This window comes from Ovis canadensis, chromosome 1 (assembly GCF_042477335.2).
Source record: "Ovis canadensis isolate MfBH-ARS-UI-01 breed Bighorn chromosome 1, ARS-UI_OviCan_v2, whole genome shotgun sequence".
Taxonomy (NCBI): Eukaryota; Metazoa; Chordata; class Mammalia; order Artiodactyla; family Bovidae; genus Ovis; species Ovis canadensis.
The window spans coordinates 15,148,445-15,161,306 of record NC_091245.1 but is presented as its reverse complement, the minus strand read 5'-3'; the positions used below and the strand labels follow the sequence as shown (position 1 = coordinate 15,161,306).

General features: G+C 43.2%; 1 protein-coding gene across 2 annotated transcripts in view; it reads left to right on the top strand.

The window, feature by feature from the left end:
• The window catches only part of TRIT1 (tRNA isopentenyltransferase 1), a 44,213-nt gene extending 33,850 nt beyond the window's left edge, over positions 1-10,363 (top strand). For both annotated transcript variants that reach the window (XM_069587001.1, XM_069587010.1), the window contains 7 exons: positions 775-917; positions 1,518-1,629; positions 2,002-2,114; positions 2,364-2,441; positions 4,998-5,107; positions 5,428-5,545; positions 7,759-10,363. In XM_069587001.1, coding sequence (XP_069443102.1) covers positions 775-917; positions 1,518-1,629; positions 2,002-2,114; positions 2,364-2,441; positions 4,998-5,107; positions 5,428-5,545; positions 7,759-7,928 — 844 coding nt within the window. In that variant the 3' untranslated portion in view covers positions 7,929-10,363. The remainder of the gene's footprint in view (positions 1-774; positions 918-1,517; positions 1,630-2,001; positions 2,115-2,363; positions 2,442-4,997; positions 5,108-5,427; positions 5,546-7,758) is intronic.
• Positions 10,364-12,862: the final 2,499 nt, after the last annotated feature.

Genomic DNA, 12,862 nt, shown 5'->3' with positions numbered 1-12,862 from the left:
TTCTAACCTCCAGATAAGTAGGATATCTATTACTACTTTTTTTCCCTCGTAAGTCCTGTTTTGAGAGACTGGTGATGGGGAAAGATGAGGGGTTTCTACTCTTGTGTTAAGGTTTCAGGAAGTAGAATTAGATCAGGAAGGGATAGATCACTTTCAAGCTGGTAAGTTGCAATCACCCAGAGTGGTAGAGTATAGATTTGAGAGTTAAATTACTTAGTGCTGCATAACATAGTAGATACTAACAGAGTGGATGGTGGCTTAAGTATGTGAATTCTTTCTTCAGTGATCTTTGTGTGTGTAGTAGAGTACTGAATTCGTCTGAAGCATTCTTCATTAATTTTAGACATATTTAAAAAGAAAATCGATGAGCTGGTTATACAGCATACTTTTACACTGTGGGAAAGGCATTCCAGCGAGACTAGACTTGTTGGCTTATAACAAGGTGTCCCAGCAAGCTTTTACTGCTTTCTTAAAAGTGAATATGTCCTATTCTGTTTGTGTAGAAGAAACCCGTTGTTTCTGAACCTAAAGATTTCAGAGAATTTTATGTATGTTTAGAAGGGTAGTTTTATTTCAAGTTTTCTTTATAACTCTTTTCTGAATAGCTATAGGATTGCCATATAACACCAGACCTTCATGTGTTCAGGGGCTTAAACGGTGAAAATGACAATGAGGCATTCTATAATAAATAGCCTCTCTCCTGTTTTACTTGAGAATTAATATTTCCTAATGGTTTTTATGGATGTGCCTACGCTACTCTTTCAAATGACTTAGGAGCCTGCAAGTGTTTGAGGAAACGGGAATCTCTCATAGTGAATTTCTTCATCGTCAACGTGCGGAGGAAGGCGGTGGTCCCCTTGGAGGCCCTCTGAAGTTCCCTAACCCGTGCATCCTCTGGCTTCATGCGGAACAGACAGGTAAAAGTCCTTTAGTATCCCAGAGTCCATCTGAGATAAAACTTTTAGTAATACATTGCTGTATATAAATGTTTAGAGTAAGTCAGCTATACCTCAATAAAATGTTGTTTTGAAAAAAACATGTTCTTAGTGGCATATGAATGGCTCATAATAAGTGCTAAGCAAGTGTTCACTATTAATTTTATTATTATTACCAAAGGCACAGTGTCATTTCCCTGGGTACCAGTCTGGAAAGCAGGTAAAGGTATTCCTGGCATTAGTGTATGATACCAAGGATGAAATAAGATGGGATGGGAAAGGGGCTGCTATCCAGAGAAGATCCAAAGGAGAAAGAGAAGGCTCCTGTGGAAGGAGGTCTGACTCTTTGAACTGGCTAGTGCTTTCTCCTTATATGATAAGATGATGTGCCTCATTCTTGCTGTTTTTATTGAATTGCAGAGTTTGTGACTGAATATAATGATGAATTATTAGATAATCTTTGGACTCTGAACTTCTTCTTCCATTTGAACAAATTCTCTTCTTTGTGGCAGCTTATGCATTCATCATGTATAGTACGCACCTTCGGCAGGCTTGCTGGTTGATGAGTTAATTTGATTCAAGTTCTAGATGAGCGCTTGGATAAGAGGGTGGATAACATGCTTGCTGCTGGTCTCTTGGATGAACTAAGAGATTTTCACAAACGCTATAATGAGAAGAAAGTTGCAGAAAATAGGTGAGAATTTGGCTGTTACTTTTACCTACTCTTCATTCCTTGCTTGTGGTCGAAAGACCATAAACACAATACTGGCTTTGGACCTACTTGTTTATTAGCCTTTGTCCTTGGCATTGGCTGCGCTTGTGGGAAGCAGGGTTGGTGTACTTGTTACAGTTGCAGTTTTCTAATCTCACCAACATTCCCAGGAGTTAATTTTCAATGGAAATAACGTGGGAGCTGATTGGGGGGTTAGAGGAAGGATTTCAGAGAGGTGCTGACTGCTCAGGATCTCAGTTTCTCCATCTGTGAGATGAAATGGTTCAGCTCATTTCCCGGGCCCTCTAGCGCTCAGATGCAATGGCTTATCTGCTGATGCTCTCTTGTTCCCAGCCAGGACTATCAACATGGTATCTTCCAATCAATTGGCTTCAAGGAATTTCACGAGTACCTGATCACTGAAGGAAAATGCGCACCAGAGATTAGAAACCAGCTCCTAAAGAAAGGTGTGAATTCTCCATCTAACCTAGCCTTGGACATCCTTGGGTGATAGAGTGTCCAGCTGGTATGGTCTGAGAAAGAACTGAGGCTGAAAGAGTCCCAAATGGCCTTCAGCTCAGAATGGAGATTTTCACGGAGCAAGGATCCACCAGTGTGCTGATGCAGCTAGTTTTCTCCAATGCCAGGCTGGCTGGACCTTCCTTGCGGCAGAGTGAGAAGTGCTTAGAGGTTCTTATACCTGCTTTGTCTTTCAGGCATTGAGGCTCTGAAACAAGTGACTAAGAGATATGCTCGGAAGCAAAACCGATGGGTTAAAAACCGTTTTTTGAGCAGTAAGTCTCCTTGTTTTCCTTACACTCTGGGTCTGCTTTCAGTGGAACGTCAGCATTCTCAGCTCACCCAGAAAGTAAACTTTAGTTTCTGGATCTGACCTGGGGGGTGTTGCATAAGTGATTATCCAGGGGTATTTTCTTTTGATACCTCAGAAAACACTTCTTCCTGAGGAAGAATCTACCTTATGCCTTGAACACCTGAGTACCGTCTGTAAGCTAGTAAGAGCAAGGTAGCAATATTTTCTTAGTAGAGTTGGTGTTTGAGGTTGATCTTAGCTTCAAATTTTATAGCTGAAGAACAATTAGATGTCTGTAGGAACACTTTCCTGATTAAAATGGTTTTGGGGCCAGATAAGTAGTATAAAAAGACAAAGCCTTTACCAATTCTCCTAGCATTACTTTTGTGTTCAGATACGTGGTGTTTCAAGCTGCTGCACCTCTTCAGTTGAATGGTGCTTTTAAGGAAAAGGGAAGGAAATTCTCATTCACTGGACCCTGTACTATATCCTTAGCACTAAATTGGGTGCAATATATTTATTACTGGGACTTCAAGGTGGGCATTTTCCTTTTCTTTCTGAGGATAAGTAAAGAGAGGCTTAGAGAAGTTAAATAACATGCTCAAAATCCCCTTGCTAATAAGCAGTAGAGTACTGGCTGCAGGCCTGACTCCAAAGTCCACACTCAGCTGTACACCCACTGTACTTGTTTCCTTCAGCTATACCTTTAGCTGGATAGAATGAGTATTGGGCCTTGGGTCAGCAATGGTGTGGTCACGAGCTAAAATATTAATTTAAGGGAGGTTAAGCATGAATGAAACCTTGTTTTTATCTTTTGGGCACTTTTAACATGCTTTTGAATCAACTCCTATTCACCTTTGCCATTGAATTTCTGCTTTCAGTTAGTTACAGGTAAGTACAGCCGAGGCCTCCCCTCTTCCCCAGTGCCTCTAAACAGAAACATCTTCGTCTGTGGTGTTTGACGGATCGTTGTATCAGTTCTCATTCTCTGTCAGCATTCTCCATGCAGTTCTACTTAACCTTGCTTTCTCTGCACCTCCTTCTAGATAGAAGTCTTTTTGTCAGCCGAAACTGAAGTTCACTACTACAGATTTCTAACACAGCCTCTTTTCTTACCAGACCTAACAATTAGTCTGTAACAAAAGATGGGGTTTTGAGGGGTAATGATTTGGAACTTCTTCCTTTGGTAAAGCCACAATAACCCCCCATCTCTGAGTCACTCTGGGTTGATGGCACAGTGCATCGTATGCTCGTTCCTCATTCGTGTGTGTGCCCACACAGCGTTGGTGCTGGAGTGAAAGGCACAGCTGCCCTGTAAATCAGGAACTGCGTGTGATTGGCCAGGGGCTGGTCTGCTGGGATATGGTTCTGGCAGAAAGCCAGAGGGACTTCCCCACCCCAGCTTGGCCTTGGACCTGAGCCAGAAATAGCAGCTGGGAGCCGAGAACTTGTTGAAAGGTGCTGAGACAGGGCACAGAAGCCCAACAAAGGACTCAGAAGGGAAAGGAAAATATAGAGTGGCCTGGAAACAGGTGCAGAGCTTAGCCACAGCCAGGTGTGCTGGGGATGCTGCCTGCGCCCTCCCAGTCTCACCTTTCCGTGTGGTGGCAGGTGCAGCCCAGTCCAGTTTATGAAGAATCTTATTTGTGGTTGGCACAGTCAAAAGGCCAGCACCTGCCAGCCGTTGGCATTCCGAGGACTTTGATGTTTTTGTCCATGGGGTGATGCTCTTTGCCTTTAGGCAACTGACTTAACCTAGATGTGGAAGACAATTTAGTGTGTCCACAGACTGAGGAAGCCAGCAGCAGACACTAAACATGGTTGGCTCAGTTGGATGAAATGCCTGTAGCTGTACATTTGGCTACCTCCGGTCCTACCTCCATTCAGAAGTAATTCACCATAGGGTATTTCTTGAATACTGCTCTGGATCTGTTTCTTAGAAACAGGGCGCAACTACTTCAGTTCCAAGGCTTTTTTCTGATTTTCAGATTCAGCAGCTCCCTGGCTGATACTCTGCTGTTGCCAGCCCGTGATTATCAGTATGGTATTAATGAGTTTTGTGAGTGCCAGACTGCTGAAGGGAAATACACAAACCTGAGATTAGTGTCTGTTTCTAAAGAAAGCTGTGAACTCTCTTGCCACAGAGTGACATCACCATCAGATGATATGGACCTTAGAACAGGTGTTCACTTCAAGCTGCTAATTTCCCCGTATAACATGCTGCCTTTTCTATTGCAGCCCATACAGTGGCCACTGGGGTGTTACTGTGTGCTGTTTTCCTGAGTGATCTGGAAGATCCCACACCTGAGACTCTAGATTATACAGCTAGACATGTTGGCTCCAAACCCATCAACCTTCTCAGTCTTTCTTGGACTGTGTGTAGTTGTTTGGTTTGTGTTAGTGATTAAAAGAAGTGGCATGGTCAGAATGTTTATTCCTTTGGCCCCATATCTTTCCCTTGAGGATTTTGGAGTCCTGGGGGCAGAGTAGATTGGGTCTTGGAAGCTGACCTCTCACGACTTTTCTTTGTCATCATTAGGACCTGGTACCAGTGTCCCCCCAGTATATGGCTTAGAAGTATCTGATGTCTCGAAGTGGGAGGAGTCTGTTCTTGAACCTGCGCTTGAAATTGTTAGAAGTTTCATCCAGGTAATTATTAATCATGGTCCCATCTATTGTCTGATTTTCAGAGAGCTTTGTGTAGCTGACACCTTTGTTGCTATGCTGGGGAATGAAGCATTCTTTTCCATGGAATAGAGCAGAAGGGCTGGCTGCTTTTAGATCCCTGGAGGCTGTGTTTCTACTTTCACATTCAGAAAGGTTGTTGTTAAAATCTGTTCACAGCCCACCTGCTCTCTGGGATGAAAAAAAGGAATCTTGGGAAAATCTCACTCCTCTTAATATCAGAGAATGATATCCAGATCTCTTTGAACAAATGCTTCTTCCCCATCCCTGTCTTGTTCTTTCAGGGCCACAAACCTGCAGCCACTCCAGTAAAGATGCCAAGCAGTGAAACTGAGAACAAGAGAAGTTATCACATGTGTGAGCTCTGTGATCGAATCATCATTGGGGACCGTGAATGGGCAGGTAAGAGTGTGGGGTCGAACACAGAAAAATCTGCAAGGGCCGGTCACACTGACTTCATGAAATTTAAGGGCTTTGGTAGCTTGAATGCTGGAGTCTGCTTGTTTGTAAAAAAGATGGCCAGATTCCTCTAATAGCCTGTGTTCAGATTTCATGGAGGCCTTCTCAAATGGGAGAGTTGTCTCTGTATTCTGAATTTCAAAGGAAGATCGTATGCCCTGTAGCTTTGCCTAGAGTAGATATTTTATACTGAGAGGTTGGCGGTTAACTTTCTAGAGCTCCTATGACTTTTGTAATCCTCCCTTAGAGGAGTTTCATGGCCTCTCATGTTTAGACCTCAGTGAGGGTGAAGTAGGATTTGAAGGGAAGCCAGGCAACTCACCCAAGAGACCAAAGGGGTAGAAACAGCTAGGGGGAGGGGGACAGGAAGTACAGTTACTCCTCCTGAGTACATTCTTCAAAAGTGGTATCTCCAGTAATTTTTAAGGTAATGTGTTGAAAAGCTGTTGGTCACATAAACTGTGATGAAAAGTGTTAAGGGGAACTGTGTGGAAGCAAGACTGTCAGATACTCAGAAAGACAGTGGTGAAAGGGTGCTCTTCTTCATAAGGTGCTTCCAAACAACCCAGGATTGGCCTGCCCCAAGGTTCTAGTTCCTTGTTTCAGAATCTAGGTCTGTCTTTGCCACAGAGTCAGCTGCATTGCGGTTCTCTTTCGGATTTCTACAGTCACCCAGCAAAGGCCAAAAGCGCCTTGGCTGCCAAGCCTTGGATTTACGTGGTATTCAGAAACTTGTTTAAAGCTCACTCCTTTTACTCACAAGTAGGACTTGTATTTTACCCAGTGACTGGAATCCTCCTGTTCAGAGGACTGCTTTGCATGGTTGGGATTCTCACAGAAGTAGATTTTTCTCCCCATACTAACCAGTAGAACTGTGAGTTCTGTTAACTGTTAACGCTGGCAAAATGAACTGCATTGTCAGAGTCTGGGGATGGCTGTGATTGCCCAGGCAGCACAAGAAGCCTCGATTATCGTTGGTTCATAATGATGAAAGGGGAAGAGAAAGAGAGTGCCTGGTTGTTTTTTCTAAAGGAAACTTAGTGGTTCGATTTGTCGAATGTCCTTCAGGGATTGCCATAGAGAAGCAACATTTGTGAGCCTTTGTGAGTGGAGCTTGTGTGAGCCTTCTATAGTGCCATCTGTCAAGTCCTTGCTCCCATCTCCTGCTGCCGTGGGGAGTCAGTCCAGAGATCATTTTTTGCCTTAGGCTCTAGCTGGAGACAAAAGCTGACTTTTTCCCTCAAGTAAATTTTCCTTGACTTCTAACCTCTTCCTTTCCTACTTTGCTTCTGAATCCCTAAAAATGATGTTTTGAGGAAGTGTGAAAGAGAGTTTAATCTCGTTTTCTGTCCTTTTAGGTATTTCCAAATAAGATTTCCGTGAAAAAGAGCAGGCTAGTAAAAAGGAACTTCTTTGAGGTACAAGCTGAGAACTGCCTTTGGGGTGAGAGGTCAGATATTGATATCAGCCGAGAGTAGCTTTTTACTGCTTCTGTGACCCCTTGAAAGGGACCATTGGAAGAATACTCGCTGTGATCTCTGTGCATTGTGTGCTGGAGAATGAGTGTCTGGGTTAGCCATTCAAATGGCTTGTCTGACGCAGGCAGAGGGTTGTCACCCCAGGAGGGGCAGCCTGAGCGAGCTGGTAAGAAGTGAGAAGACAGCTCAGGGTACAATACAGACAAGAATTTGGATTTCTAACTTTTGAGCCACATGGGTTGAAATGTATTCGTAACAGGCAGCCTCATATGGGAAAATCGAGTCTAGAGCCCTATTCTGGAAAATTGAATCTCTTTTTGAGCTATAGCTAAGCCAAAGAGCTTACCTGCTGTGTGACCTTGGACAAGATATAAGACCTCCATGAACTTTGGTCTCCTGTATAAAATGAGCTGAATAATACTGTCCCGCAAGATTGTTGTGCAGGTTAGTGATAGAAAGCACCCAGCAGATAGATGTGGTTTGTGGTTTATGGCTCACTCTAGTTTGCTAGCTAGCTGGGCATATGACTTATTCTTCTTTTAAAAATGCCAAACAGCTATACCAATACATGTGTTGATTCTGTTACTGTTAGAGACGAGAATTGTATGGTTAATTTTGTATGCTACCAGACTTAATTAATTGTAGAAAATCCTAATTTGTTTGTTTGTTTTGTCTTAGCACATATGAAATCCAAGTCCCACTTGCACCAATTGAAGAAAAGAAGAAGGCTGGACTCAGATGCCATCACCACCGTAGAAAGTCAGAGTGTTTCCCCAGACCATGACAAAGAGCTTAAAGAAAAGGAATCTCTTGGGCAGAATGATAAAGAGCTGAAAGCCAGCATTTAAGGGACTTGTCCAGTGACCTTTGCGAAGGTGGCAAGAGTCCAGTTCTTTCATTCAGTGCTGTGGCTTTAAAGTCTCATGTTCTCTGCCCTGGAAACAGTAGGTCTTGTTAGCTCCTTGTGTGGCTGATGTGTCTGGTCTGGTAATGATGAGTTCGGGAAAGGAGGTTTTTGTTTTTTTTTTTTTTCTTTAAATCTTTAGAGGTTCTATTTTTAAAAGAGGCACAGATTGCACTTTTTAACATTTGATCTTCTTGGTGATAACTACTGGAATTCACTGTATCCCTTTAAAAAATGTTTTATGTCCTTGACTCTGGCTGTAAATACCTAATTTCCAGACACTTTTATAGCTGACTGAGTTATTGTGAGCCACAGTTCCGGAGTTCTGGATGGGAGTGAATGGCAGGAAAGGGATCAGCCCCAGTGAGATAACCAAGTGAACCAAACCAGTTTCAGGAATTCCGTGAAGAAGCAGAGAATCAAGACTGAGGTGGTTGGGACTTAAAATCTGAAGACTTTGACACTTGTTGAGCTCCTCCTGTGTGATAAGCACTAGTATATTCCTATTGAATTAGGAATCTATTTTTATTAAAAGTTAAATAAAGGAAAAGTTTTCAGGAGCCTCTCTAGTGCTTAAACAGGTGTATATGTGATATCTAACTTATATCATGTGCTTTGTTTTCAACATGAGAACTTTTTCTCAAAGTCAGCATTCTTAATATGTCTATTTATTTAGCAGATGTTCGTTGATCACTTAATTGTATTCCTGGAAAACATCTGGAAAGGGTCTTTTTGTTTGTTTGTTTGTTTGGCATGCGGGATCCTAGTTCCCCAAACAGGGATCTGTCCCATGCCCGCTGCAGTGAAAGTGTTGAGTCTTAACCACTGGACGGCCAGGGAAGTCCCAGGAGGACTCTTTTTTAATTGGCGATTTGTTATTTCCAGTTAAAGCTCTCTTACTGGAGTGATCTGACCCACCAGCCATATATGAATGTAACATAAAACTAAGCATTTTTAAGTTCACAGTTCAGCAGCATTTATGTTGTGCAACCAGAACTTTTTCATCATCCCAAACAAACTCTGTACCTATTAAGCAGTAACTACCCACTTAAGCAGTATTTTATTTGTTTAGAATCTAGAATCCACTTGCAATTCGGGAGACCTGGAATCGATCCCTGGGTTGGGAAGATCCCATGGAGGAGGGCATGGCAACCCACGCCAGTATTCATGCTGGAGAATCCGCATGGACAGAGGAGCCTGTCAGGCTACAGTCCATGGGGTGGCAAAGAGTCAGACATGACGGAGTGACTTAGCACGCACACATACACAATATATGAGAGGCCCTGAGTAGGCTAGAGGGATACAGAGACAAAATGAAATGTGATTCTTGCTTTCATAGAGCTTGAAATATTGTTACCTATACGCAAACAAATTTAGGTAAGAGAATATCAAAAACCATAAAGGCTGTGTAGAATTTCCCTTGGAGGGAAGAAAGAAGAGGGATCATGGAAGAAGGAGCATTTCTACCAGACCTTAAAAACCGTTCTTGGTGAATGTATTATGAGCTATGCAAAAGTTTTATTTTTTAGATGTTTTTAATATAGACAAAAAGAGATATTCATTGAGAAATCTGGCTTCTACTGCCATCCTCTTCTCCTCTTATAGATAATCACTCACTTTTTTATGTATATCTCATGAGTTTTTTTAAGTAAATAAGAACAAATGCAAATGTGTATTCTTGTTTCTTCCCCTTACCCAACAGATAACAAGTAGTGCACACTACTTTGCTTTCTTACTTGTTGGCAATACCTAGTGTGCGTGGGTTTTTCCTGCCTCCTCAGGCAGGTCTCCTGTTTCTTTTCTTTACTACCCTCCTGAAGGTCACCCAGTTGACACCAGGCCTTAAGCAGGGTTCACTCATGTTTGCTGAACTTCATTGAGATGCCAGGGTTAGGCCAAAACTAGCCTCTGAGGAATTCTCAGGGTGTGGCCAGCTTTTTCATTCAACCAGCACATATTTTAGAACTTACTCTGAGCCAGGTGCTGTGCTAGACTCTGGAAGTTCAGTGATTAAAAAAGCCCACATTGGTCAAATAGTTACAGAATTACAGCTGTGATAAGGGCTGTAAAGAAAGGGCCCTAGCTGTGAGTACAGGTAATCCACAGCCCTGCCCCTCCTTGGTGTGTGTGTCTGTGTGTGTGCACGCATGCATGCGTAGGTGTGTATTGAGGTGCATGGTGTGGCACAGCACACGTCTGGAGCAAAGGCTGCACACAGTAGCACGTGACCTGAAAGCCGGATTTCACAACTTCACTGCCTTCCCCCACCCCTCACCCCTAGTCTGTGGGGGGTCCTGGATCCCTTGAGTTTTATTGATCCTTACCCACGTTACCTGATTTAAATCTCAAGAATAAATGTATTTTTTGTTCAAAGGAGAAGTTGTCATTGAATCCACATCATCTTATTCCCTATATTAGATGTGGTGTAGTTTTCCCAATCAGTGTATTAACTACTTCAGGAGCTGATGAGGTGGGAGGTGGCATCTTCCCTCTGGAAGTGGAGATGAATCCTTACTGTGAGCCAAGCAGCACCACGCAGTGTATATACATTAGCTTCTCATACAACCCTGGGAGAGAGAGACTGTTTTTTTATATGTTCCCCAGTGGGGAGATGGGCTCAGCAAAGGTACCTAAGCCAGTACATGGCAAAGCTGGAATTGAAGCAAGGCCACAGAATTCAGGGTTCAAGCTGCTGAGCCCTGTGTTAAGCTGGCAGAATTTAAAGAGGAACCTTAGTCTCTGAAATGCTCTTCACTCTAGTTGCTAAGTATGTTTTAAACCTTAAAAAAATTTAAATGGAGAAGCAGGAAAAACTAGTTTTAATAATCCTTCCTTAAAAAGCCTTTAATCCATTCATCTGAAATACCTGGAACTACAATTTCTCATTGAACTAACCATCCCTATCTCTGTGGCAGCTGGCAATCAGGGATTTCTTGAAAGAGAAAAATCCAAGCACCCAGTATTTGTGAAACACTTCAGTCTAAAGCACTGTGGTTGTGCCCACTATCCCTGTTCTTGTTAAGTTGTTTCAGTTGTCTCCGACTCTATGTGACCCCATCGTCTGTAGCCCACTAGACTCCTCTATCCATGGCATTCTCCAGGCAAGAATACTGGAGTGGGTTGCCATTTCCTTCTCCAAGGGATCTTCCCAACCCAGGGATTGAACCTGCGTCTCTTGGGTTAGCAGGCAGATTCTTTGCCGGGTTCTTAGAAACTGTCAATTCAGCAAGATAAAATTTCCTGTACCCGCAGCAGAGGGCCTTGGGGAAGGCAGAATCCTCACTAGCCAATCTCTCCTCACTAGGAGTCTACTTGGTGTCCTGGTCTGAGGCACTGCCTTGAGGTCGACTGCCCCTTTCGGCCTGCTGCCCCGTGAATGACTTTGCTCTTGTGTGTAGGGAAGGAATTGGAGAAGGAAATGGCAACCCACTCCAGTGTTCTTGCCTGGAGAGTCCCAGGGACGGGGGAGCCTGGTGGGCTGCCGTCTCTGTGGTCGCACAGTCGGAGACGACTGAAGCGACTCAGCAGCAGCAGCAGCAGGGAAGGAAGCAGTTCTGCCTAGTGATTGTTGTAAATGTAGAGGTGAGAGGGTCTTTAGCACCTTCTTGTACAGGTAGGGGAACTGAGGCCCCAAACATGGATGTCTCACAGTTACACAGCAAGTTGTGACAAGAGCTAGCACAAAGCTCAGGTCTCCTCTCACTCACTGCCCAGCCTCGTACCAGATCTCAGTTGAGAGCCTAGAGAGAGGATGAGAAGTGCCCCGGTTAATCCCTAGACCAGCAGAGCCTTTCAGTGCAGGTACCTAGAGTCTAGCCCATGGCAGTGCTGTCTAAATGGCTTTGGCAACTCCAACTCTCAGCAAGCCATTTAGGGCCATCTACCTCTGTTAGTAAAAACCTTTCCTCTCAGTTTATTCTTTTTAATTTTGGGAGGATAATTCACAATATTGTGGTGGCCTTTGCCATACATCAACCTGAATCAGCCTCTCAGTTTCGAGAGAGAATTGACAGATAAAGTAGAAATCTTGATGAGACTTTAGACACTTCTTGTAGTTCAGACAATGCTGTTTTAAGTAGACAGGAAATATTTTGACTGTGGAAAGAGGTGGATTTTTAGTCTTGAAAATATTTTGAGTTTAGCAAGAGAACATTTCATCTATAGCCTACGTTTGTGGTTTGAACCTTTGTATTGACAATTCTCAGTAATTATTTATAGTCTTAGCCTCAGTTCCACATTCTACAAAGATTTTTCTGCTTAAAACACTTAGCACGACATTTAAAAAAGAAAAAACTAGGAAGAAGGCTTTTACAAATTCAACAACCTGTCTGTATATCCCCAGCATCTAGAAAGTTCAGTATTTGTTGAATTAATTGTGTGAAAGCCTCGAAGTTAGTGGGTTTCTACATAACTAATCTGTTTTTTAATTGTTAAATAGCCTTTAAGTGGGATGAAATCTTGGGATAGTAGCCACAGAAAGGAATTTCATTATTTGATTATCACCTACTTGGGTGGTTAGGGCTGTTTTCTGAAAAGCTGGCTAACAGGTCATTTGTAAAGCTGTTTTGAATACATACAAAGGCCTCTGCATGGTTGTATTAGTTAGGGTAAAAGGCTAAGCTGCTGTGACAAAGAGACTCAACAATACAGTGGCTTAAAGAACAAAGAAGTTTGTTTCCTTCTCACGTAACAACTCTGAGGGGAGTTAACATTTCCGAAGTGAGCGGTCCAGGTCAGTGGGGCAGCTCCGCTGCAAGCGGTCATTCAGGGACACTGATTCCATCTGTATCATGTTGCCTGTCCATCGTCTGGGGAGCATCGTCAGCACTGCCTGGTTAAAGTTGGGTCATCTCTGGTTCCAGTCAGTGGGAAGGGGAC